Source organism: Mastomys coucha, unplaced genomic scaffold (assembly GCF_008632895.1).
Source record: "Mastomys coucha isolate ucsf_1 unplaced genomic scaffold, UCSF_Mcou_1 pScaffold23, whole genome shotgun sequence".
NCBI lineage: Eukaryota > Metazoa > Chordata > Mammalia > Rodentia > Muridae > Mastomys > Mastomys coucha.
In genome coordinates this window covers 59,383,099-59,407,365 of record NW_022196906.1, presented here as the reverse complement: position 1 = coordinate 59,407,365, position 24,267 = coordinate 59,383,099, and the positions used below count along the sequence as shown (strand labels likewise).

At 45.5% G+C, this 24,267-nt stretch overlaps 2 protein-coding genes across 9 annotated transcripts in view; one reads left to right on the top strand and one right to left on the bottom strand.

Annotated features, from left to right (window-relative positions):
• Nucleotides 1-20,320, top strand: part of Slc24a1 (solute carrier family 24 member 1) — a 35,429-nt gene extending 15,109 nt beyond the window's left edge. Inside the window, exons 3-11 of one of the 5 annotated variants that reach the window (XM_031345881.1) lie at nt 22-75; nt 1,304-1,412; nt 4,962-5,045; nt 5,939-6,030; nt 8,770-9,129; nt 9,346-9,729; nt 10,442-10,531; nt 11,304-11,470; nt 12,511-14,284. In XM_031345881.1, coding sequence (XP_031201741.1) covers nt 22-75; nt 1,304-1,412; nt 4,962-5,045; nt 5,939-6,030; nt 8,770-9,129; nt 9,346-9,729; nt 10,442-10,531; nt 11,304-11,470; nt 12,511-12,760 — 1,590 coding nt within the window. In that variant the 3' untranslated portion in view covers nt 12,761-14,284. Of the gene's footprint in view, nt 1-21; nt 76-1,303; nt 1,413-4,961; nt 5,046-5,938; nt 6,031-8,769; nt 9,130-9,345; nt 9,730-10,441; nt 10,532-11,303; nt 11,471-12,510; nt 14,285-20,316 lie in introns of those variants that run through there. The other 4 variants (XM_031345882.1, XM_031345885.1, XM_031345883.1 and 1 more) reach the window with 4 other exon arrangements.
• The window catches only part of Dennd4a (DENN domain containing 4A), a 107,661-nt gene continuing 101,144 nt past the window's right edge, over nt 17,751-24,267 (bottom strand). For all 4 annotated transcript variants that reach the window (XM_031345876.1, XM_031345880.1, XM_031345879.1 and 1 more), the window contains exons 33-34: nt 24,163-24,227; nt 17,751-20,447 (exon numbers count right to left, since the gene is read on the bottom strand). In XM_031345876.1, the coding sequence (XP_031201736.1) occupies nt 20,311-20,447; nt 24,163-24,227 (202 nt within the window). In that variant the 3' untranslated portion in view covers nt 17,751-20,310. The remainder of the gene's footprint in view (nt 20,448-24,162; nt 24,228-24,267) is intronic.

Sequence of the window (24,267 nt, the reverse complement as noted above, 5' to 3'; positions counted from 1 at the left end):
TGACCTCTGTTCCCTCTGCAGCCCAGTGATGATGCCGTTGAGGAAAACGAACAACAGGACAACAAGAAGCTGAAGGTGGGTTATCTGTGAAGCTCACCCAGTGGGGGTAATGCAGGCTCCTGGTTTGAGCAGGGATATTGCAGGGTCTCAGCATATGCCTGAACACCAGGTTGCTGTGGTCCTGATGCTGTGTGACCCGGTCAACTGAGGGAGGCCTCCTGGGAGGCTCCTGGGAGCCACCAGGGTGAACCAGGAAGGAGCAGGCTGCATGGTGAGGGCCTCTTAGATCCACGTGGTGCTAGTCTGGGAACTAAATTCTTAATGTCTGTCCCAGACAATCAGATTCAATATCTCTAAGATACAATTTGGACTAGAGAAACTCAAGACCTAATCTCCAATCCCAATATTGATTGATAGAATTTCTATTACTGATGGCTTCAGCATATCCAGAGCTAAGGAACTAGGGGGCAGGCCCTAAGATTTCTGAAAGACTGGCTTAAGGCACCCTGTAGCCAGTAGAAGGGGTTGGAGTGGGGGTAGGAGGGGCGGGGTGGTGGGGTTTGAAACCTCCTATATCCATTGTAATAGCCACAGCCACTAGGTGGCAGAAGAGTTCAACTAGAGAGAGAGAGGGAAGGAGAAAAGGGTAATCTTATAGTATTTCAGTGTGCCGCTTATGAATAGGTGTGTGCTATGTCATCTGTGTGCTGTACAGGTGTGCCTACTTCGGTGACTTTGAGGGTTTCTGAGCACAAGGGTGTAGAGTCAAAGCGGGCTCGCAATCAGTAGACCTTGGTTGCTAGCTTGACTCCCTGCTTGACCTCCGCTATATATCACTTCCCTTTGCCTGTCCTTCTCTTCTGTAGATGGGGATCCTAGTGTTGCTTATCTCTGGGCATGGAACAACAACCACGCATAGTCAGGCTCGCTATGTGGACTGTAAAGGGCTGTGCACGGCACAGCAGCCTGCCTGCCTGTGTGGATGTGGATGACGGTGTGTTTTTAGAAAGGGTGCTTGCTGGGAGATGCAAATCTTTCCATCACATGGTATCACTGATTCTAGTGGCCTGCTCCTGTGGAGGTGGCAGGGCTCATGTAGGGTGTAGAAGGAGCTTGTCCCTAAGGAATCAAAGGGAGGATGAGAGAGAGAGTTGGAGGCGAAGGAAGCAGGAGCACAGGGCTAAAGACGCCCTCTCTCTGGTCTCGGTGGGAAGGAGGCAGGCTGGAGGGTAGGCTCTCCTGCAGCCCCTCCCCTGACCCGAGCAGGGACCCACTGAGGCCTGTCGGCTCTCCCCTTGCTCAGCTCCCGTCTGTGCTGACCCGAGGGAGCAGCTCGGCCTCGCTGCACAACAGCATCATCCGCAGCACCATCTACCACCTCATGCTCCACAGCCTGGACCCCCTGGGGGAAGGTAAGCAAGGCCTCCTCACACCTGCCTGCCTGTCTTCCCCGTGCCATGCCTCCCCTCCTGCTACGGGAGAGAATTTGGGACTTGTAAATGCTACTGTGGGCTGGGATGAGAGGACAGTTATCAGAGAAGAGAGTGGGTAGTGAAAGCTAGACAGCCTGGAAGACAGGAAAGATGTAAGGCCTGGGCTCACCAAGACAGAGCTATGTGGAACATGGCGGCTGGGGTCCTTAAGTACTACTCTACTTCGATGTCTTGTCTGTAAAATGAAGGGCTTTATCTACATCCAGGACACAAACACCATGGCCTATTTGGATCTGTGTTGGGACAGATTTAGTGTCCCACAGGGATGGTTCAGGGGACACCTTACAGCTCTCTGGCATCTCGCTCTGGAGTCCTAGGAAGCTTGCTCTCTCCCCACCCCTATCTCTGCTTCAGCCAGGAGTCCTAAAGGACACCTCAGGATATGTCACAGCCACTTGGTGGTGGTGGGGGGAGCAGTACACAGGGTAGATGCAGCATCTAAGGTGCTGAAGTTGAACTTGACATATTAGCAGCAGTGGAGAGTCCCCTACCTCACAAGTCTTCCAGAGTGCCTCCCCAGAGTGCTACCCCACATGTCTCTTACTGTCCTACTGCCCACCTCACAGGAACTCTCTGGCTCCCTTTGGGCCCACTTTTTCTGGGTCTCTGGATGCCCTCTTGGAAAAAGCTAGTGTTGGGCAAAGCCAGGGCATGCAGTTAGGCAGGAGATCCTCAATATGACATGTAAGAATGAGCCCCAGGAAGACCCCTGGCTGGCCTCTCTGGTTAAGGGGGGACATTCTAGGATCTCAGAATTTCATAAGGCCCTGACCTACCCCTTCAGACACATTATGGGGCATTATGTGTTTGAAAGTATATTGTACTTGAAAAAGCAGGGTTGAAGATAAGTCAGTGAGAGCTTACTTAGAAATTCTTCAAGGTGAGCCTGGGCAACATGAGAGAAACAAGCCCCAAACCAATAAACAGTACCTCTAAGGAATAAGCATATGGGGCAGCCTCGGGTGCTGAAGGCTGGGGTGGACCTGGCTCTCTAGGTCATGCCTAGCCTTTTGCAGCAGAACCACTGACTCTAGCCAATTCCTGAAAACAAAGACCTTCTCCTGCATGGACTGTGGGACTCCCAGAGCGGGCCACCTCTGTGAGCATCAGCTGCCAGCTGGCCTGCTTGTCTTAACAGGATTATGTGATGCTCGGGCCAGGCCGAGGTCAGAGGAGATTGGTACTAAGGAGATGATCCAGACATGCCGGGTGGGGACAGGGCACTCAAGGGAACCGTGCCAGGGAAGCTGGTGACTGTTGTCCCAGCCAAGACCTGTTAAATGGACTGTGGGTGCAGTAAGCCATGGGCCAGTGAATTACTGCAGGTGTGTCCTGGGATACAGTGGAGTCTGATCATTTGCCAGTGCTTCTGCCCATGAGGGCTAGGTCCTCCCCGCTGGCCCCCTGTCAGGTCTTTGTTCTCAAGCCTCCCCAGATGTCTGTTTCCCAGGCAGATTCCAGATGGCCATCCAGATGTTTCCACCCTTCCCCGGTGGAACTTTCCAGTTTCAGCTCTTTCCACAAGAGATGATCCCTGTCCTCTGAACTCTCACCTCCCCAGCCAGGGTGGTGTGTTCCTCCCTTGATTCCCATGTTTCTCTTGTGTTCTCAGTCAGATGTGTGGGAGAGAGCAGCAGTGGAGGAGACATCTGGGAAATGAGAGGCCAGGGCAAGTGATGTGAGTCCCTCCAGCCAGTCAGGTGTGCCAGGGCCAGGGTGGGGAGCCCAGTTCTCCTTTCTTTGATTATGGTGGTCCTCTGTTAAGCAGCTATTGATTAGTGCCTAGAGGGCTCTGGGCATTTTGGATCTAGGTGGCAGAGTTGTTCTGAAGTCCTGAACACTCCAGGAAGACCAGCTGGGTGCCAGGACACCTTGAGGGGCCAGAGGGGCCATAGCAGCGACTCTGCAAATGAACTTACTGCCAAGGCAGCAGCTGAACAACTTGGAGAATTTAGGGCACAGGTAGCAAGGAGGAAATGCCAGGGCTGATTTTCTCTTTCCTGCCCATCCTGGAGCCACACAGAGCCCAGACCATATCTTCTCAGCATCCTTGCAGTCTGCCTGACTCCCTTCCCCATTAGATGATCTTCAGGTTCTCTTCCAATGCAAACCTTCTAGAATGCTGGGCATTTTCTCCACAGAGCTATTCCCTCAGTGGATAGCTGCTGGCCACTACTGCTATCACTCCACCACCATCATTGTTACAGCGAAAAAGCAACACAGTGACATCTAGGGGCTGCTTTAAATACAGTCCTGCATAAATCCATCAACCATCTACAACTACAACCCTGGGAAGGCTTTTACAGGTGAAGTGTCTGAGGGATGGAGAGGCTGAGGAACCCGCCTGCTGGGTAATCACTACACCTGGTCAGACTAAGATTCACACCCAGATCCTCCGGCTCCAGCATGTATGCCTGATGGTGAGGCTGAAGTGCTTCGGGGGTCAAACATCCCGGTCTTGTGTATCCTCAAGTCAGGACTCTGGGTGCATCATGGTGTTCCCATTTGCAGGGGACACACAGGCTTCCCAAGTAACCCAGTGTCCATGGACAGACCTAGCCTGCATTTAGAAGAGGAACCGCATGGCCATTACTTCATGTGCCCATTTGTACTGTTGCCCTGCCTGCCCTTCCCCACGTTCACGTCAGCTGCCAGGGGGACCACCTAAATTCCCGCTTCTTGGTCCATCTCTTCCTTCTCTACCTCAGTGTTACTCATGGGAAGTCTTTTGCACATTGCCTGGCATATAGTCATGGAGGGAGAGAGGGACCCTCTATTATTTTTCTTGCCTGAAAACCAGGGCAGCTATTCTGTGTTTGCCACTCTAGAGGTCTCCAGCAAAATCCATCCCCCCAAAATGTGACCCCACCTGGAATATCTGTGTCTGGGATCCCAAGGGTGTGGCCAAAGCTTGGTCCTTCCCTGCATTTTGCAGGAAAGGGAAGGCTTAGGGGCAGTAGACCCTCAGAGCAGTCTGCACTGGATACATGGTCCTGACTTCTAGTAGTTTGTGAAGAATAAGCTAAAAGGAATCTTACTGCTCATCTAGTCCAAAATGGAAAAAAAAAAAAAGGAGATCTGATCTGCCATCAGATCTCCTCTTCCTGGCCATCATGGACATCACGGACTGATCCCTGCTGGGACTCTCCTACCGAATTTGGGTCAGAGGTCTCAAATGAGCCATTGCTTGAAGTCATAAAGGAAATGCATCCTCCGGGCTGGTCCCAAACTAGCCACATGTTTATCAGAGAGGAAATAGGGGGAGCAACTTGCCCAAGGTCATAGCCAGTTAGTGATGGCACAGGGACTCAGCCAAGTTTACAGATAGGGCACCACAGGCCTAGGCCAGCCTTCCCAGTCCTATCAACATCAACATCGGGCAGTGCAGGGTCCTGATTGAAAGGTATGTTGAGCGGCCCCTGCAGCCCCAGCGGCCCCAGATAAGATGTCTTCCTTTCTCCTTCGCAGCCCGCCCCTCCAAGGACAAGCAGGAGAGTTTGAATCAGGAAGCCAGAGTCCTCCCCCAGACCAAAACAGAAAGCAGCCCAGATGGTGAGAGGATGGCCAGACTGGCTACTGTCCAGGTTTCTCCTGCCTCTTTGCCCCTGCTCCTGTCATAGCCAGTGCAGAGGAGACGCCGAAGCGCATGTCAGTCAGTGTCCCTGAGGCTTTTCCTTCAGTGATTTTTCTGTGACAGGTTCCTCCTGGTTCTCCTCAGATGAGGCAGGCAAGGGAAGGCCAGGGAAACACCCAGTTCCCATATCCTATTTCCTAAATCTCATCCCAAGTGAGACTCAACACAAGGACATTATTGCTAGTGACTGGTTTGAAGTGAGCAGGCTTACTGAGGGAAGGTGACCTGGAGCCCAGTGACAGAAGGTCACTAGCGAGCAGGACAGCATTGACTCGTGGGCTCTGAACACCAGGTTTACCCAACTCACTCAGCAACCTATAGAGGAGAGTCATCCTTTCTAGTCCATAGCCATGGAAACCAAGGTTCAGAGAGATGAAGTGAATTGCCCAAAGCCACATGGCCAAGAAGTTGTTACCCCATAGCTAACAAGGGCATTCCATCTTTTTCCAAGGCCCTGTTCTCCACAGTTCTGATCCATGGTCTCAGAGCAGTTTGCCTTTTAACTCAGTGGGATCCTTTTCAAAGGACCAGCCCTCTCTGCTCCATTAACCCAAGTAATTCCAGCATCCCTAGCCACAATTCCAGGAAATGCCTGCAAATACAGGGCAATGCTTCCCAGGTGTCCTCTCATCCCTAATGTATTCAGGAAACAGGGCAAGAACACTTCCCAGCCCCTGCCTCCCCTCTCCCCCCCAAAGCCTCCTGACCCCCCCCCTGCTCTCGCCAGGTGCCCTGTAGCCCCTCCTGCCTGTCTCTGCAGCTGCTCCCAGAACCTGCTCAGCTCTCACCTAACCCATGTTTGTCCTTTAAGAGGAGGAGCCAGCCGAGCTCCCTGCGGTCACGGTCACTCCAGCCCCTGCTCCAGACGCCAAGGGAGATCAGGAGGAGGATCCAGGCTGCCAGGTAGGCGCTCAGCCTCTGCACAGCTGGAGGAATTTCAGAGGCCAAGGAAGGGCTTTCTGGCCAAAATAATTCCTACTCTATAAGGCCTGAAATCCTGTTTATCCCTGTGGGCTGAACTATGCCCCTTCTCTGAAGTCATTTGAAAAAAAAAATGCACACACTTTCCAGACCCAGAAAGCTCATGGCGACACCCCAGCGTGAGATAATACATATCTCAGAGTGTGTATGCACAGCCACATGCTATAAGAACACAAGGAATTGCTAGTGTGTCAGCCAAGCGAGGAGAGATTGAGCCAGACTATCCCAGACTACCAGTGGCTTGAGTGCAGGAAGAATGTTGTTGGGTAGGAGATCCTTCATTGCTGCTGTATCCTTATCCGTAGCCTCCTAAGACTCAGCACCACTTTGCCCTTTGAGAGCATCTTCTTCCAGCACTCTCTGGCCAACCTTATTTTATATCCATGTTTTTCTACTATTGGGTCTTGCTCACATGGTTCCCTCTCCCCAGAGTCCCCCTCTCTCCATCCCTAGATAGCCTTATGTGGCCTGGTATGGGTAGAAAGCTCCCATTGTTTACGAGGCTTCTCCAATGCCCCAGAATCCAAATGCTCCTGGGACTTTGCACCTGACATGGGGCTTCCACAGCTGCTTCCTGTTTTCTGAGCCTCACTGAGTTCCCCCAGCAGACGGTGAGCTTCCTGAAGGCAGCATCCAAGTCTGAGCCATGTCAGTCTTCACCTCAGAGGGAACTATCCTGCTTGGCACAGGATGCATTCAACACAGGTTGAGTGACTGGCAATAAGCAGATGTTAAGTTTGCAAGTTCTAGCCTTGCTTTTCCCGTTCAGCACCCAGAAGCACACTTTTCTCTCATCCACAGTTCAGCAGTCTTGGGCCTCTGTCTGCCAGGTGTCTTCTGGTATGTAAGCACCAAGCAGGCCCGTTATGGCCAACTCATGGGAAAAGGAACGAGAGGATGCAGAACCGTCTGGAGCCTCAGCCCAGGAAATAAAGCTGAGCCTCAGAAGGAGCCGGGTAGAGGCCCAAGAAGGCTCCTGTGATGCTGCTGCCTTTCTCCCTGCTTTCCCTGTGTGCAGATGCTACGACTGGCTTCAACCTTAAACTACCGGTCTAGCCCTCCATGCCTTAGGGATCAACCAATGACCAGTTCCCAATCTTGGGATCTGTTCAGTCTAAGTCGCAGGGCAGGGATCTGATGCATAACCAGGCAGCTGTGGTCCTGGGAAAGGTGGGAAACCTTCACTGAAAAACAGAAGGGAGCGGCTGTTCGCCTGGGCTGTTAAGCATGCATTCCTAGTAAGATCCCAAGATAACTATTTTGGGAGCCAGGGAAGGTGGTACAGCTGGGTGGTCTCATAGCTAATGACTTAAATGAGCTGCCATCTGCAGTAGGGCCAGAGGAGGGAGGTAGGAGTGATTGCAGACAAATCTTCTCACTCCTCATTGTTGATTCAAAGTGCAGGCAACTCCAGAGAATAAGACTTAGCTTCTTCATCTGACCCTCAACTCTGCTTGCATAATAGGAAAATATGGAAAAACTTTAAAAAGTTGTTCCCTGCCTCCCCATTGAGTTAGCATCCCCAGGTCAGGTCCTCAAGCATCCTGGCTTAAGAAATTTCCAAGTAGGCTCAAGGGACTAGACTAGTGTTACAGGTCATTTCAGATCTGGGATGGTCAGAATCAATGGCTTTTAGTGTGTAGGACAAGGAGCATGTGAGCTACAGACGATCTCATCCATCTCAGAGGTGCTAAGTTAGCTGATACGGGTAAAGTCAGAAACCTGCATTTCTAATAAGATTCCCCAAGATAACAAGTTTGGAAGCCAGAGGCTTCTTCAGACTCAGGGTGTTAGTTTGGTGGTCAAGAGGCTGAGAACGGAACTACAGATGTTCAAATCCCAATGCCATCACATACAAACTGTGGACCATGGGCAATTTCCTCTACCCTAGTTTCTCTACTGGTAAGATGGGTACAATTCTATGTATTGATGGGTCCACGAAATACAGCAAATGCTATATTATTATTATTATTATTATTATTATTATTATTATTATGTCATTTACAATTGTGTCTGACACGTAAGAATGTGTGACAAATAGGTATATGTGTCATCATCTTATATACACGATATAAGAGTTTGGGAGTTCAGTAGACTTAGCAAGGTGTTGAGTCTGACAAAGCATCAAGCCATATTAGGCAATGTGGACAAGCAAGGAGATAGTCTTGTTCCTGTGTGTGTAGGTTCTGTGTTCAGTTTTGGATGCTCCATTCATGGTGTGGCTAATTAGAACAAGTTCCTCTAGTTGTGACAGCCTCTATGCCATAGCATGCAGGAAGCTGGAGGACCCAGAAGTCTTCAACTCGCAGAGTAGCTATCCTGTGGGCAAGTACTTAGGCATGTTGCATATGTCTCCAAAGAGTAAACTATGCGATGGTGGTGCTTTTATACAGATATTGACTTCAAACTCGTCAATGTTGTTGAAGGTGGGGATGTTGCTATAGATGGTGAGTTTTCCAGCCTTGGAAGTAACCAAATAAAAGCTGGAGGACTGCTGGGCAGGCATGGCATGATGGGAAGTTTGCTGGGCCATTTTTTATCCTCTGGATACTTAACTGTTCAGATGTTCTCTGACAGCCACAAAATAAAAACAGGGAGCAAGTGGGATGACAATCAGGCAGAGCTGCTGCCGGCCATTAATCTGCTGTTTTTGGATTGTAGGAAGATGTGGACGAGGCTGAACCCAGAGGAGAAATGACAGATGAAGAGGGTGAAAGGGAAACCGAGGCAGAAGGAAAAAAAGATGAAGAAGGGGAAACAGAGGCAGAAAGGAAAGAAGATGAACATGAAGGGGAAACTGAGGCAGAAGGAAAAGAAGATGAACAAGAAGGGGAAACTGAGGCAGAAGGAAAAGATGAACATGAAGGGGAAACTGAGGCAGAAGGAAAAGATGAACATGAAGGGGAAACTGAGGCAGAAGGAAAAGATGAACATGAAGGGGAAACTGAGGCAGAAGGAAAAGATGAACATGAAGGGGAAACTGAGGCAGAAGGAAAAGATGAACATGAAGGGGAAACTGAGGCAGAAGGAAAAGATGAACATGAAGGGGAAATTGGGGCAGAAGGAAAAGATGAACATGAAGGGGAAACTGGGGCAGAAGGAAAAGATGAACATGAAGTGGAAATTGAGGCAGAAGGAAAAGATGAACATGAAGTGGAAATTGAGGCAGAAGGAAAAGATGAACATGAAGGGGAAACTGAGGTAGAAGGAGAAGTTGAACAAGAAGGGGAAATTGAGGCAGAAGGAAAAGAAGTTGAACAAGAAGGGGAAACTGAGGCAGAAGGAGAAGATGAGCATGAAGGGCAAGGTGAAACCCAAGTAGACGACACCGAGGTGAAAGATGGTGAGGGTGAAACAGAAGTCAATGCTGAAGATCAATGTGAGGCCACCCAAGGTGAAAAAGGTGCAGACGGTGGAGGGGGAAGTGATGGAGGGGATAGTGAGGAAGAGGAGGATGAAGAGGAGGAAGAGGATGAGGAAGAAGAGGAAGAGGAGGAGGAGGAAAATGAGGAGCCTCTGTCCCTGGAATGGCCTGAGAGCAGGCAGAAGCAGGCCATCTACCTCTTCCTCCTGCCCATTGTGTTCCCACTGTGGCTGACAATACCTGATGTCCGGAGGCAGGTGAGAGTACCCAGCTGTGTCTCAGGTTGCCCATCCTGAGAGAGTCTACAAGGCCTTTATGTAGAAGACTGGGGAACCTAGCTGGCTGGATATCACCATGAGGATGAGGGGTGGGACTGTAACTCTGTAGGGGATGATGTACCACACCCGAGTTAGGAGCTGGAGACCTCAGGTATGCCCTACACCTGCCACCATAAGCAGTGTGGACCAGTCCCTCTTGGATTCCAAACTCAGTATTCTGATCTTATTGGGAATGATGGCCTTGTACCCCATCCAGAGTTCACAGAGGTAGTCTGGAAACCTGGATTGATAATTGATATTTCTCCACAATCATTCTCTCTGTAGGGGAACAATACAATCCACATAAAGTCCAGAGAGGAATGGAGCAGGGGGGAGGTACAAACGCCAAATTACTTAGTTGGGTACAAAGTACTTACTTAGCTGGGTGTGATTCTAGAGCAAGTCCATAGCTCTCTCTGGCCTGGTCCTGCCAAATGCCTTTCTGACGAGCCAGGCTCCCCCACATCTCTTCTTACTCATTGGCCTCAGGGGCTCCCTGGGGACAGGGCCACAGCTTCGTGCATGCTGCTTCTGATCTTCCTAATGATTAATTATCCATTAGACCTTGTCACATTTTGGGGTTTCTTCAGAAAGGGGGCCAAAGGCCAGTAGCACCTGCAACTTATTTTTCTTCGCTTTGCAACCCCCACAGGAGTCCAGGAAGTTTTTTGTCATCACCTTCCTGGGATCCATCATCTGGATAGCCATGTTCTCATACCTCATGGTATGGTGGGCTCACCAGGTGAGTGGACAGTAGCTCCGTCTCCCACCAACAAGTCCTAGTGTTTGCCATCTAAGATGCGTCTCCAGGTTCCAGGACTATCAAGATCCAGGGTGCCTGTGGGTCCCACGCTGTTTGTAAAGGCTTTTTACAAAACAGACTTTCATGCCATCAAATGCTTCCCAAGCATGGGCTTTCCTGTCCTAACTGGTATTCAACTATATCATGGCACAGGAGACCCTTCACATCCAGATTCCAGTGGACCAGGCTGGCCTGACTCCCAGACTGGTGAAATCCCTTCCCTTACCAAATCGTGCCAGTCGTTCCCTGCTTGAGTACCACAAGATTCTGTGTTCTGCCTGAATGCCCGAACACAGCCATAACTTCTAGCTAAGCTTATGGGCAGTACTGTCCAAACTTCTATTTGCAGCCTGGCTTAGCTCCCAGTGCACAGCAGAGTTCACATGTCCAGGAAAGAAATGTTGACAGAGCAGACTATTGGAGGGGCAGTTCTTTGGGCATGTAGAGTTGTTACAGTTGGAATGACACTGAAGGACACATCTGGTATCAGTAGACTTTTAGTGCCTGCAGTAAAGAGCTGTGTGCGGTTCCCTGCAGCCTAGGGCAGGGGCCTGGCTCTTTATCACCTTCCTCATACCCCATTCCTCTCCTGCAGGGGGCATGTTCTGAGCCTTAGTGCTTTGATTATAATGTAGTGTGTCACTGGTGCTGGGAACTCTGGTTTTCCACCTGGGGTTGCCATGGTTTTTCATCACTGTTGCTGTTTTACCAGGTTGGTGAAACCATTGGGATTTCTGAAGAGATTATGGGCTTGACAATCCTAGCAGCAGGCACTTCAATTCCTGACCTCATCACCAGTGTGATCGTTGCCCGGAAAGGCCTGGGAGACATGGCCGTGTCAAGCTCAGTGGGCAGTAACATATTTGATATCACAGTGGGGTGAGTGGTAATGGTACTTTCTAAGGCATATTCAGAATAACTAGAAACTGCACTGGCTCACTTGGCTGGCTTTCTTCTTCATTCATTATAGATGCAACAAAAGGGCACTTGTATGGTTAGTCCTTGTGAGGCAAAGGAGGAGCCTCCCTCCATTCACCACAGCCTTAAATTAGCTGACCGGGATGTGAGGTCCATTCATTCATTCTGTTCCCCACTACAAGAGAATACTGCCCTTCAAGGAGGTAGAGCAGGGACTGGAGGGGCCGTGCCATTCCTTTTCCTTCTCTGTGGGTTCCTGCCAGCTCAGAAGAACAGGAACTATCCCACCCTCCTATTTAACCAGTCCCTCCCTGCCCATAGTCTCCAAGGGCCATCAGAGCACCCGGGCCAGTTTCATTTACCTGCTGTTGTCTTATATTTGGTTATTTTGCTTGGAGTGTGTGTGTGTGTGTGTGTGTGTGTGTGTGTGTGTGTGTGTGTGTGTTAGCGAGGGGCAGTGGGTGGTATAGGTATCAGAAAGATATGATCACTAAAGAAAATTTATCCTGAGGTAGGCCTTAATCATAAAAACTGAGAAACTAGTTCCACATTGGCTAGGGTTAGTCCTAGGTATGTTGATAAGCATCGGGGTTGGGGATGGAGGTGGAAATGTATCAGACTCAGGGCACTTTTTTCATTGTGTTTTTGGGACTCAGTCTTACTGGCCTAGGCTAGACTCAAACTGAGGATCCTCTTTCTGCCTCGGTGCCTAGTGCTATGCTAACATGCCCAGCTCAGAGCACTTGTCTTCATCTAGGCTCTCAGTGACAAGCTTTGAGCCCTCTGCCAAGAACTTCTGTTTCTCTAACCTGTGTTTGGTCATCAGTGATTTGAGGTTAATGATATCTGCTTCATCCTGTGAGTGTGAAAACAAGAGCTCTGAAAACCTTAAGACACTAATCACTCTAACCAAGCACCCAGGGACATTAACTAATCACTCTAATCAAGCACCCAGGGGCATTACAAACATGGCCACCGTTCATGCTATTTTTCTTTTGCAGCTTGCCTGTCCCTTGGCTCCTCTTCTCTCTCATCAATGCGCTGCAGCCCGTTCCTGTCAGCAGCAACGGCCTGTTCTGTGCAATTGTCTTGCTGTTTCTCATGCTCCTGTTTGTAATCTTCTCAATCGCATCGTGTAAATGGAGAATGAACAAGATCCTGGGCTTCACGATGTTCCTTCTTTACTTTGTGTTCTTGGTAATCAGTGTGATGTTAGAAGATCGAATCATATCTTGTCCTGTATCTGTCTGATTCAGCCACTGATGCTCAAGATGAAGGACATAGAGCAGACCACCATGTCAGAAGTTACTGTCCCTCTTACCATATCAATCGAATACTAAACATGATCAGGAATGTGAACTGGGTATCGGTGACCCTCAGAAGTGACTGTCATCATGACTGAGGCTTCTCTCTGCAAATATCTGCAGCTTCTGGTGGATTAAGAACTTTACCCTGGAAGGGAGGGTTCCTACCACTCAGGCAAGCAGCTGCCAGGCAGCCAGAGGGATTCCTGTATGTGACCTGTGGTTACTGTTGGGATGGCAGAAATAAGACAAGTACCCTTGCTCACAATTCCCTGGTCACTCCTGAAGAGCCATGGTGCGGCATGCAGGTGTCGAAGGCTTGTTCTCCTGAACACTGCCCTAAACAGACCCTACCACATGCTATTCCTCCTGGTGCAATTGTGAAGCCACATCAGGTTTGTTGTTATTGTGAGTTCAGTTAATGAGTTTAAGAAGGCTTGGGGGCAGGGACAGGAATAAATTTATCATTCTATCCCACAGTCCTGTCAAAATGCATGCCAAATTTTTTTGCATATGTTAAAAAGAAGATAACAGCTTTTATTGTTGCATTTCTGAAAAATGAAATTAAAACAGAAAGCAGCCTAGGGAATGAAAGTCTGTATTTGGCTTGAATTGGAGGCAGAGATTTGAGAAAGAAAACTACTCTTAGGGCTATTTAAACATATGCACTTACTGGAAAATCCACATTCATTTGCTGCCATCAGTGGTCACTTCAAAAAATTATTCCGACACAGCTGCCCTGCTGCTCTTGGGCATTTTCTTGCCTAGGAGTGACAAGTGTCACCAAAGAGCCAAAGGAATGCATTTGCAGAGGGCCAAATCTGGCTTATGCATGAAGAGATCTAGGCTTCATCACTATGCTCGTATGCCAACCTAGATAAGATTGCAAAGCAAAAGACTAGTCCTTTGAAGAGTTTATCAGTGGGTCTTAAGACAGTTTACAAAGGAGACACTTCAAAAATGCTTAGCACAATGATGACATAGCAAGAAAGGAAAGAGTGCTGCTTGTTATGTAGACCAGGCTGGCCTTGGATTCACAGACCTACCTGCCTCTGCCTCCTGAGTGCTGGGATTAAAAGATGGCTGAGGATCTATTTTTAAGGTCACAAAGGACACCTTAGAAAAGTCATGGTTAAATATTTTCTATGAAGTTCCATATGCTCGCATATTAAATATCTTTGGCCACTGCTGAGGAGGATGTTAGAAATACAAATCTCATGTCTTTGGTTTCAGAGCACAAGGAACATGCGTGTCTGCAGATTATGCTGCACATGATGTCATTGATACCAGGAGTGACATGGTAGCCTGTGATAAAACAGCAGGACAGTTGGGGAAGAAAAGCAATGGGTCATTCTGGTGTTGGAGGGTGGAGGTATTCAAGTATTCATCATTTAAGATGGGCTGTACTTCTTCAAAATTCCCATTTTTTTTGGAAGTAACTTTTATTAAATTTTAATGAAAATGGTGGGTCCACTGGTATTTTATTTTACAAACATGGATACAGTCACCCCATCTTTAGGGCATCTTGTCAGAAAGCTCCAGAGAAATCTGATAAAGAATACATTATGTTCAAATTCCATACTGTCTGTGTGTGGTGGGTGCGTGCCTGCATGTGTGTGTTTGCAAATGTGGAGGTAGGCACTGGGTGTCTTTCTTGCTCACTTTTTATTTTTTGAGATGGGGTCTCTCATTGAACCTGAACTGTGACAATTAAGCTCAACAGGCTTATTCAGTCATGCGCAGAGCTCCTTGTTTCTCTGCCTCCCCTGCACTGGGATTATAGGCACCCGCCTTTTATCTGGGTTTTATGTGGGTGATGGGGGGGTCAAACTCAGTCCACAGGCTAGCTGTATTGAAGACTTCATAGTCTTAATTCTTCTTTTTCCTGATGCTCCTTTTCTGTGGGCCCCGCACAGACCATAGCCAAACAGGACAGGACAATCCTGAGGAAAGGAGAGGCTAACAGCAAAGTGCTGGATGCCGGCCTGTTGTCGGCAGCCAGATCCAGCTTGCCTCGAGGATGTCACACTAGCCAAAGGTCTAATGAGGCTGGGTGGTGGCAAGTGAGATATTCCACCATTCCAAAACCATTTAGTGATTAAAGCTACCAGGAATTATCTTACATCCTTTCCCCAAGTAGCAGGATTTCTGTATTTTCCTTTGCTTATAAAATAGTTCCAATCACTTCATACTGTGACAGGAAAAGGCAAGTAAAAAAGCTGGGCTTGGATTGAGATGGCTCAGCAGTTAAGAACAATGGCTGCTCTTCCGGAGGTCCTGAGTTCAAATCCCAGCAACCACATGGTGGCTCACAACCATCTATAAAGGGATCTGATGACCTCTCCTGGAATGCAGGTGTATATGTAGACAGAGCACCCCTACATTTAAAATAAATAAATAAATAAATAAATAAATAAATAAATAAATAAATACACTTTAAAGAAGAAAAGAAAAGCTGGGCTTTGACAGATGAGTGGGAGTTTGCTGGGGCAAGAAAGTACTTCAGGGGCACAGAAAATGTGTGTAACTGTTTTTTTGTTTTTGTTTTTTTTTTTTTTGTTGTTGTTGTTTTCGAGACAGGGTTTCTCTGTGTAGCCTTGGCTGTCCTAGAACTCGCTCTGTAGACCAGGCTGGCCTCGAACTCAGAAATCCCCCTGCCTCTGCCTCCCAAGTGCTGGGATTAAAGGCGTGTGCCACCACAGCCCGTAATGTTTTTTTTTTTAACTTACATAAATATGTGTGTCTGTCTCAGTGTATGCCACATGTATGTAGGTGCCTCCAAAGGTCAGAAGAGTGATCAGATTCTTTGCAGCTGGAGTTACAGGCAATTGTGAGCCTCCTGATGTAGGTGCTGGAACTGAAATTGAGTCGAGAGAGCAGCAAGTATCTAGCCTCTAAAAATTGAAATGTATGTATATATACACACACATATACATACATACATACTTCTTAAATAATGGAGATTAAACTTAGGACCCCTGTCATGCCAGGACAGTGGTTCTCAACCTCCCTAATGCTATGACCCTTTAATACATTGTAATGACCTCCAAGTGTAAAATTATTTCCATTGCTACTTCATAACTGTAATTTTGCTACTGTTAGGAACTGCAATGTAAGTATCTGTGTTTGCCAATGGTCTTAGGTGAACCCTGTGAAGTTTGATCCCCAAAAGGATCATGACCCACAGGCTGAGAACCACTGTGCCAGGCAAAGGCAGGACCACTGGGTTTTATCTCTTACAATGCTATATGTGTGTGCATACATGTATGGTTGCATTTATGCCAATGCGTGTGTGTGTGTGTACTCACACATGTGCATGCACCTGTGAAAGTCAGAAGACGGTGTTGCATCTCCCGGAGCTGGAGACAATGCTACCTGATGTGGACATGGAATCTGAACTCAGGTCCTCCAGAAGAGCAGGAAGTACTCTTCTCAAGTCTCATTTGTGTAACTTTTAAAGGAACCAATTACATTTGTGATATATATTTATAAACCCATTTATAAAAGCATGCCCTTTACAAATAGATAAACTAGTGTGCTAATATGCCAAGATAATGCTGAGATGGCCCTTCATTTGATAGCAAATGATGGTGGAATCACATGAAGCAGATCCCATCCCATTCTCTGAGTCTGGAAGTCTGAGCTGTCACAGGCAGGGGTGTGACTGGTGGCTGCAGGGTGTCCTCTCCCTCCCCCTGCAGTTACAATTCCTTGATGTCCTAACAATAGATATTTTTAACACTGTGAAGGACTTCCTGGTTGAATTCCTTCACAGGTTAAAACTTTATATAATAAATGAAAATAGGCTTATTTGGAAATTGGTATGTTTTAAAATAGCTACTGTATGTATTTTGAACATTATATTGTACTGCTACCAACAGATCTGAAAAGCTTTTTATTTTTTTTTAAACAACATTGTCTATAGCAGAATTCTCATTTATTTAACAAGTGAGTTCTGAGGGAGCAGGAAATGGAATCTATATTGAAAATACAATATAGGTTGGTAGATAAATTGAAACAATTGGCTGCCCTTATCTGCAGACACAGCCTATACGTGTTCTGGGGCTAGTCCCTATGCAGCATGCCCATCCTCGGGGGGGTCACTGGGAGGGTATACATGCCTGGGTTAGCCTGCGCAGCCAAAGGTGTGTTTCTGATCTTCATGTCCGTTACTGTGTTTAGTGAGTAGAACCTGACACTTTCCCTTTATAGACTAGTCCACCAGCTGCTACAATAAAAGAAACTCATTTGGAAAAACTCTTAATATACAAGAGGAAGCCATTTAGAGGAGCAGCTGTGGACAGCAGGAGTTTCCCAGCATTCTCAGTAAGCATATACACAGGTGTCAGACTCAACACTGACAAGTGCCCCACTTCTTAGCAAACGGTGTCCCCACCAAATGTGCTTTCTTTGGGACTAGCCAAGGAAGTAGTGTGAAGGGTGATAAGACTGTAAGTCCTGAGGGTGTTGGCGTCCATGAAGGCAGGCAGCTGCTGGGGTTCACACAGAGCTTTGTGCTGGATTTAAACTGGACGAGCACACTAAGTAAACACGAGCCATGGCCTCCTAGGCTGCTCACTCTTCCCTTCTTACTCTGAAAAGCAGTTTGTAAACTATGGTGGAAGAGATAAAAATAAAGCTGAACTAGGGTTGGAGACATGGCTCAGAGGTTAAGAGGTCCTGAGTTCAATTCCTAGCAATCACATGGTGGCTCACAACCATCCATAATGAGATCTGATGCCCTTTTCTAGAGTGTCTGAAGACAGCTACAGTGTACTCACATATATAAAATAAATAAATCTTACAAAAATAAAGCCAAACTACTGCCCATTTTAAAAGAAGCATTTTCCTTCATTAGTTATTTAAAACACAATGCAAGTTATGTATAGGAATAGATAATGCTTGTTAGTTGTACCAATAAATAATAATTGTCAGCATGAAGTAAAAATAAGTATTTATTGCCTAAAATGCTGAATCAACATTTTCAGGGTCATTTCTCTATGTACAAAAATGGGAAGACATACTAGACAGCCTTATAGTAAGATAATTGATAGTTTTGGGGGTTTAAAGGTTAGAAAAAAATATAAAGGTAAACAAAGTCAGAAGATGAATAGCTACATACGGTAACATCTGGCAACAGGAGGGAAATGTTGAATATTTAAAGTAGTATGTACATACACAGAATAACATTCAAGCCTAATAAGAGTCTTAAACTATGTTAGCAAGATCATGGTTTATTTCCAACAATTTAGACATAAGCAAACTAAGAATGGAAAATACCCAAGAGTAGAGGGCAAGGACATCCAACACTATTGGCCATAATTTTCCAAAATGTATGGTAAATAGAAAAAAAACCCTGAAAACCAGCTTGTATTAAATTGTTTTAAAAGATGATCCTTATTTTAGTTTTGTTTGGAGCAGGACTGACTGAGTTCTAGTCCACATTTAGGTATTATTTTTAAAAATTATCTTCATACAATAATATTTCCTGGGGATTAAAAGCAGGAAAAATATAACTTTATTCAGAGACAGAGAACAAAACTCGGGGAGGGGCAGGAGACAGACATCATGCTCAGTTCCCAAGTGAGTATGAAGAATCAGCTTTGCCTCTCTGTGCTTGTCAGACATTTGAAATCAACAAACCACACAGTTTGCATCACAGAGACTGGAGGCAGCAGTGCAAACTGCTCTTCTAAGGGAAGGAAGAAGAAAGCACAGACGAGAGCCCAAATCCTGTTAGAGGGCATGTTTACTATCAGTGGCAAGGCCCTCCTCTTGAACATTCTCAGTCTCTGGAGAGACTTAATATATTTCTCAGTGACTTGAAGTATGTGAAGCAATGAGGCCAGTGAGGCCACATGGATCGACAGGAGCGGTAGGTATGCACGCGCATAGCACCAGTGTTTTCAAGTAAGTAAGTTCAGCCTCAAACCAACTGAACTCAAGATTCACATTTTATGCTCTCCACAACTTGCCAGAGGGCAGAAGCTGTGAACCACTTCAGCCTGGCTACCCAGTGGTGGCGGGACTGAAAGGCAACTTTCCCCGCTGCTGAACTGGTGAGTCTCCAGGCTCTTAAGATATTCCCAGGTCAAGCATCAAGACTCTGCTTGCTTTAAACATCAAATTTGGGACTGCCCCCCCTTTCTTGTTAAAATGGCTAGCCTTCCTTTAAGAATGACAACCTATGCAAATGTATATACATATACTGAAAATACATGAATAATTAATTCTAGAGGCCAAAGGATGCTTTTTCCTTATGAGAAATTATTCAAAGAAAGTGATTTTAGAAATCATATATCTAAAAATGGATTTTAAGTCAATTTAATACTCCTGGTTTTTAAACATTGAGTTTATTGTCTGATTATGTAGAGTTTACATTTTAGATTCCATGAACTTCAGATCCTGAAGCTTATTGAAAAAACTAAGTTCCTCAATATGGGAAATTCTCTCTGGATGCACTTTTAGACAGTTACTATTTTTCTGCTTTCAAAAATACTTTGATTCTTTCTATATATATTATTAACAGAATACCCCATTAAACCATATTTCAGATACATATTTTATAGTGCAATTTGTTTCATACCCAATATTTTGGGTAAAATTTGGAAGAGTCAGTTGTCAATCATATTCCCCTATGTAAGTTTTCATATAGCATATTGAGATTTACATTGATATTTGGGTTGTGAGCTATTTTCCCTGGGTACTTCCGCATCTTCCAAGTGGAGGAGACTGGTGAGCGCGGCACAGTTGCCCTGTATGGCACTCCCTACACAGGGCTCACACCCTGCCTCCCTCAGTCCCTCTCACCAGTCAGATTCAGGGGAGCTAGTGTGCAATCCAAGGGCACAGACACTAGCACTGACGAGTTAAAGTTCTTCCTCTCAAGTAATAAAAAAAATATAGGTAGATATACATAGAGATCTGCAGCTGTGCTAATTACTTCAAAGAGCAGACACAAAGAAAATAAACACTTGTTTCATAAGTTTAAATTCATTTTAAGTTTGCTATATTAAATTTAAAAATTAAAAAAATATCAACTTACTATAAACAATTTAAAATATGTATAATAAAACTTCATGGTGAAAGCAGGAACTGTCCACGAACAGTCCACGAAAGCAGGACACACTTTGATCTGACATCTCTGCTTACGCTACATACGTGATTTTCCCACCTGTCTTTTCCAAGAGAAGCCATAGACAGCCTAATTTTGTGGCAACCAATCTTTAAAAGAGATTCCCTCATCATTATTAATTACTTTACAGGGGCGACAAAGGAGAAATAAATGGGAAGTAAGTGTCTCTCTCCCTGCCTGTCACTGTTGTCCCACAAAAGCATTCTGTACAAAGCCACCTGAACTTTCTAATCCATTTACAAATGCATTCTCAAAAAGTGGAGTTTAGAGTCTAAAAGTGTTACTTTGTACACTGACTATACAATATATATTGAATGTTACACACACACACACACACACACACACACACACACACACACGTCTTAAAGATAAGGTTCTCCAAAGGTTTTTCGGCATTCCATCACTCCAGTACTTGGTGGCCTGTCACAGTTATGTGTACTCTTGACTTGACTCGGTGTGAGACGATCATAAGCCATCTTGTATTCTTTGTCAAATGCATCTGCAAAATGGCATTAAGAAATAAGACAAGAAATTCATGTTTGATATTGACCATAGTCAAATTGCTATAATATAACAAAACCTCAAGGTTAGGGGGAGAATGCACAACAAGGTTAGGGTGCTTCTGAGATCCACAGGCTCATGATTATAGAACCCGAGGAAGGGCAGGCTTGGAGTACTAAGCACAGGCTTGGTAGCACAGAGTAATTTTGATCAAACATCAGTGCTACTGAAAAACCACTCAATACCACACACATATTTTTTGTAATTTTTCTTCATGGTCAGTAACACAGTTTACGAGTAGGCAATAGAACCGTGCTGTCACAGTCCAGCAGTCAAGGTACTGGGGAAGCTAAGTCAAGAAGATCTCACAAGGCCTGCCTGGGCTTCAGTACAAGTTCAAGAAGAACCTGTCTCACAACAAGGAACAAGCGCTGGGAAAACAGCGTGTGGTGGCATGCTTGCCCCTGCACTGTATCTGGTTGAAGCCCTTGGTTTAATCCCTAACACCAAGAAAGAGAAAAAAAAAATGGATCCATATCTATTTCTTTTAAGATTTAATTTTTTTACAGTTAAAATTTTAGCTCTACCTGGAATTTATTTTATGTGTTTTTATCTAAGTTCCATACTGTGAGGACTTGGTGGGAAAGTGTAGATTTTAATATTTTAATTTTTTTTTCAAATATTGTCTTTCAATGTGGCATGGGCTGGCCTTACAGTTACTCTGCAGCCCAAGCTGGCTTGTAACTCATAGCAGCCTTCTGAGAACCAGGATTGTAGGAATGTGTCAGCATGCACAGCCCAGTATCTTCTCACGTCATCCTCAAGTGACCTTTCCACAGGTCAATGAAAAGACTGTGGCTTTATAACCATTACTGTTATTCTATTATTTTGACAGCACTGGAGGTTGAACCTAGGGTCTTGTACATAATGAGCAAATTCTGTGACACTGAGCCACACTCCTAGGCCTTCTTAAACTTTTTATTCTGATACAATTTTATTCTACATTTCCCAGACTAGCTTGAACTGACTTTGAAGATAAGGCAGGTCTTGAATTTGCAATCTTCCTGCCTGAGCCTCTTGGGTGGCTGGGATTTCAGGACTGTACCACAGGTCCAGTTCACTTTAAGCAAACCCTGGAGACATAAACGATCTATGCGTTCATTATGCCTGGATTTTACTCAGGTGGGGAGATGAAGACATCCACATTGCCTTATGAAATGTGCCACAGTGGTGCCCAGAGGAGACTCATGTAGAGCTACGGGAAAAAGGAACTTCAGTTGAGAAAATGTCTCCATTAGATTGCCTGTAGGCGAGTCTGATGGGCGTTTGCTGAGTGGAGTGTGGAAGAGCCCAGCCCACTGTTGGCGGTGTCCTCCCTGGGCAGGTGGGTCTGGGCTGCATAAGAAAACAAGCTGAGCTGGGCGCACGCCTTTAATCCCAGCACTTGGGAGGCAGAGGCAGGTGGATCTCTGGGTTTGAGGCCAACCTGGTCTACAGAGTGAGTTCCAGGTCAGCCAGGGCTACCTAGAGAAAAACCCTGTCTCAAAACAAACAAACAAACAAACAACAAACACAAAATACCCCAAAAACAACAAACAAACAAACAAACAAAAAACAGGAAGTGAGCTAGGAAGCAGCGCTCCTCCAAGTCTTCTACTTCTGTTCTGGCCCCAAGGTTCCTGTCTTGATTTCCCTCAGAAATGAATTATGACTTGGGAGTTATAAGAGGACATAAACCCCTTCCTCTCCACATCATGATTTTATCACAGCTAAGACTATCTTTCCAATCCTTTTACTTTCTATAGATCTGCTTTTGAGTCTACAATTTCTTGGATTTAGCATAGTGTTGGGTTACTCTTTTTAAACCCATTCTTCTAATCTGCCATTGACTTGCAGAGTTTAATCGCCTTACATTTAATGCAATTCCTAATCAAGAAGGGTTTGTATTTATAGTTTGATACTTTCCTTCCATGTTGTTTCTCTTTAAGGTTAGCCAGATATTATCTAGTAGACCATTCTTTTACTAGTTTTGATTCCTGTCAATCTCTGTAAAATCATTTTTCTAATTAAATGTGAAAACAATTTGTCAAATTTCTTAGTTTTAAGTTTCCAGTGTTTAAAATAAAAGGCAAATATTCACAGCATTCTGCTCAAAGCTTTCAGCTTATAATATAAAATATTTACTTTTAATGGTAAGCGTAGGTCAGGACATTAAATATTTGTTTACAACAAAACCATGGGCTCAGCCCAGGTGTTTCCTCCAGCCCTCTCCATCGCTTGTCTCTTGATTTTCAATGGTTATATTTCTATTGGAACTCATCCAAACTTTTCCAACTTTATTTCAATGCAGTGACTAGCAAGATCTAAAGTCCAGTGTTCCCTGATTGTAGTTTTGTCTTTTGAGACTGTTTACTTTATTTTGAAGGGTTGTGAGGCTGGAAAGATAGTTCAGTTATTAAAAGGTGCCTGCTGTTCATCCAGAGGACTGGAGTTCAGATTCCAGAACCCATGTGAGATGGCTCACATAAAGATTTTATTTTTATTTTTGAGTGTGTGTTGTGTGACTATATGGTATGATTGTGTTTGTGTGCATGTGTGTGGGTGAGCATGGTGGCCAGACGAGGGCACTGATCCCCTGGAGCTAGAGTTACATGTGGTTGTGTGCTCCTTGACATGGGCGCTGGGAACTGAACACCGGTCCTCCAGGAGAGCAGCAGGGCTCTTCACTGCTGAGCCATCTTGACAGCCCTAGCTGTATCCACTTAGAACAGACTTTTATAAGTTGATTATTATTGTTGTTTGTATGCAATGTACAACTCTGTGTGTGTGTGTGTGTACGCGCGAGTGTGAGTGTTATGACGTGCACATGCAGAGGCAGAGGTATCTTTTGGGAGTCAGTTCTATCTTTTCACAGTGGGACCCAGGGACTGAACTCAGGTCATTGTGCTTGGTATGGTGAGTGCTTTTACCTACTGAGTACCAGGCCAACTCTTATACTTAGGTTACAGAACAACTTGCAGGCCTGGTTCTCTCCTTCTACCATGTGGTTTCTAGGGCTCAACCTTAGGTCATCAGGCATGGTACCCACATGTCTTTAATCACTGAGACCTCTAACCAGCCCTAAGAGTTGAACCTTTTGAGGCTGAGGCCTTCAAACAACTTGTCCATTGCTATCTTCTTTATGAGAAGATTTATTTTCTTCTGACTAAATTAGTCTGTTCTTAAAGTGTTAATTTAAAATATTATACTCAACTGTCAGGCAGTGGTGGGATAAGCCTTTAATCATAGCACCTGGGAGGCTGAAACAGGCAGATTTCTGAGTTCAAGGCCAGACTGGTCTACACAGTTCTAAGACAGCCAAGGCTGCAGAGAAACTGTGTTAATTCAACAATCTCATGGCATGCTCTATGTGGCCTGATTGAGCAACCAGTTATAACACACATGCCCACTACACACTAGCATGCATGACTCTGCCACACACTTGTCTCACATGCACAAATCTACATACAGATAAATACATACACATCATTTAAAAATAATACATCTTAAAGAGTTGCTAAAAGTAAAAGATTCATTTTTCTAGCAAGTTAATGCAAAGATATAATAATTAAGGCCACCAATAAAAACCCAATATACAAAATGCTGTATATTGTGTTTTGTACATCTTTGTATAGTTTGTCCAATAAACTGTGTTATTTATGACATTGAGTTACCTATATCAATGTTTTCTCTTCCCAGTGCCACAAGTGAGAGAAATAATATTTCTCTATATAAACTCCTATGGGCAAAAAGACACAGAGAAAAAAATTAGAATCCTT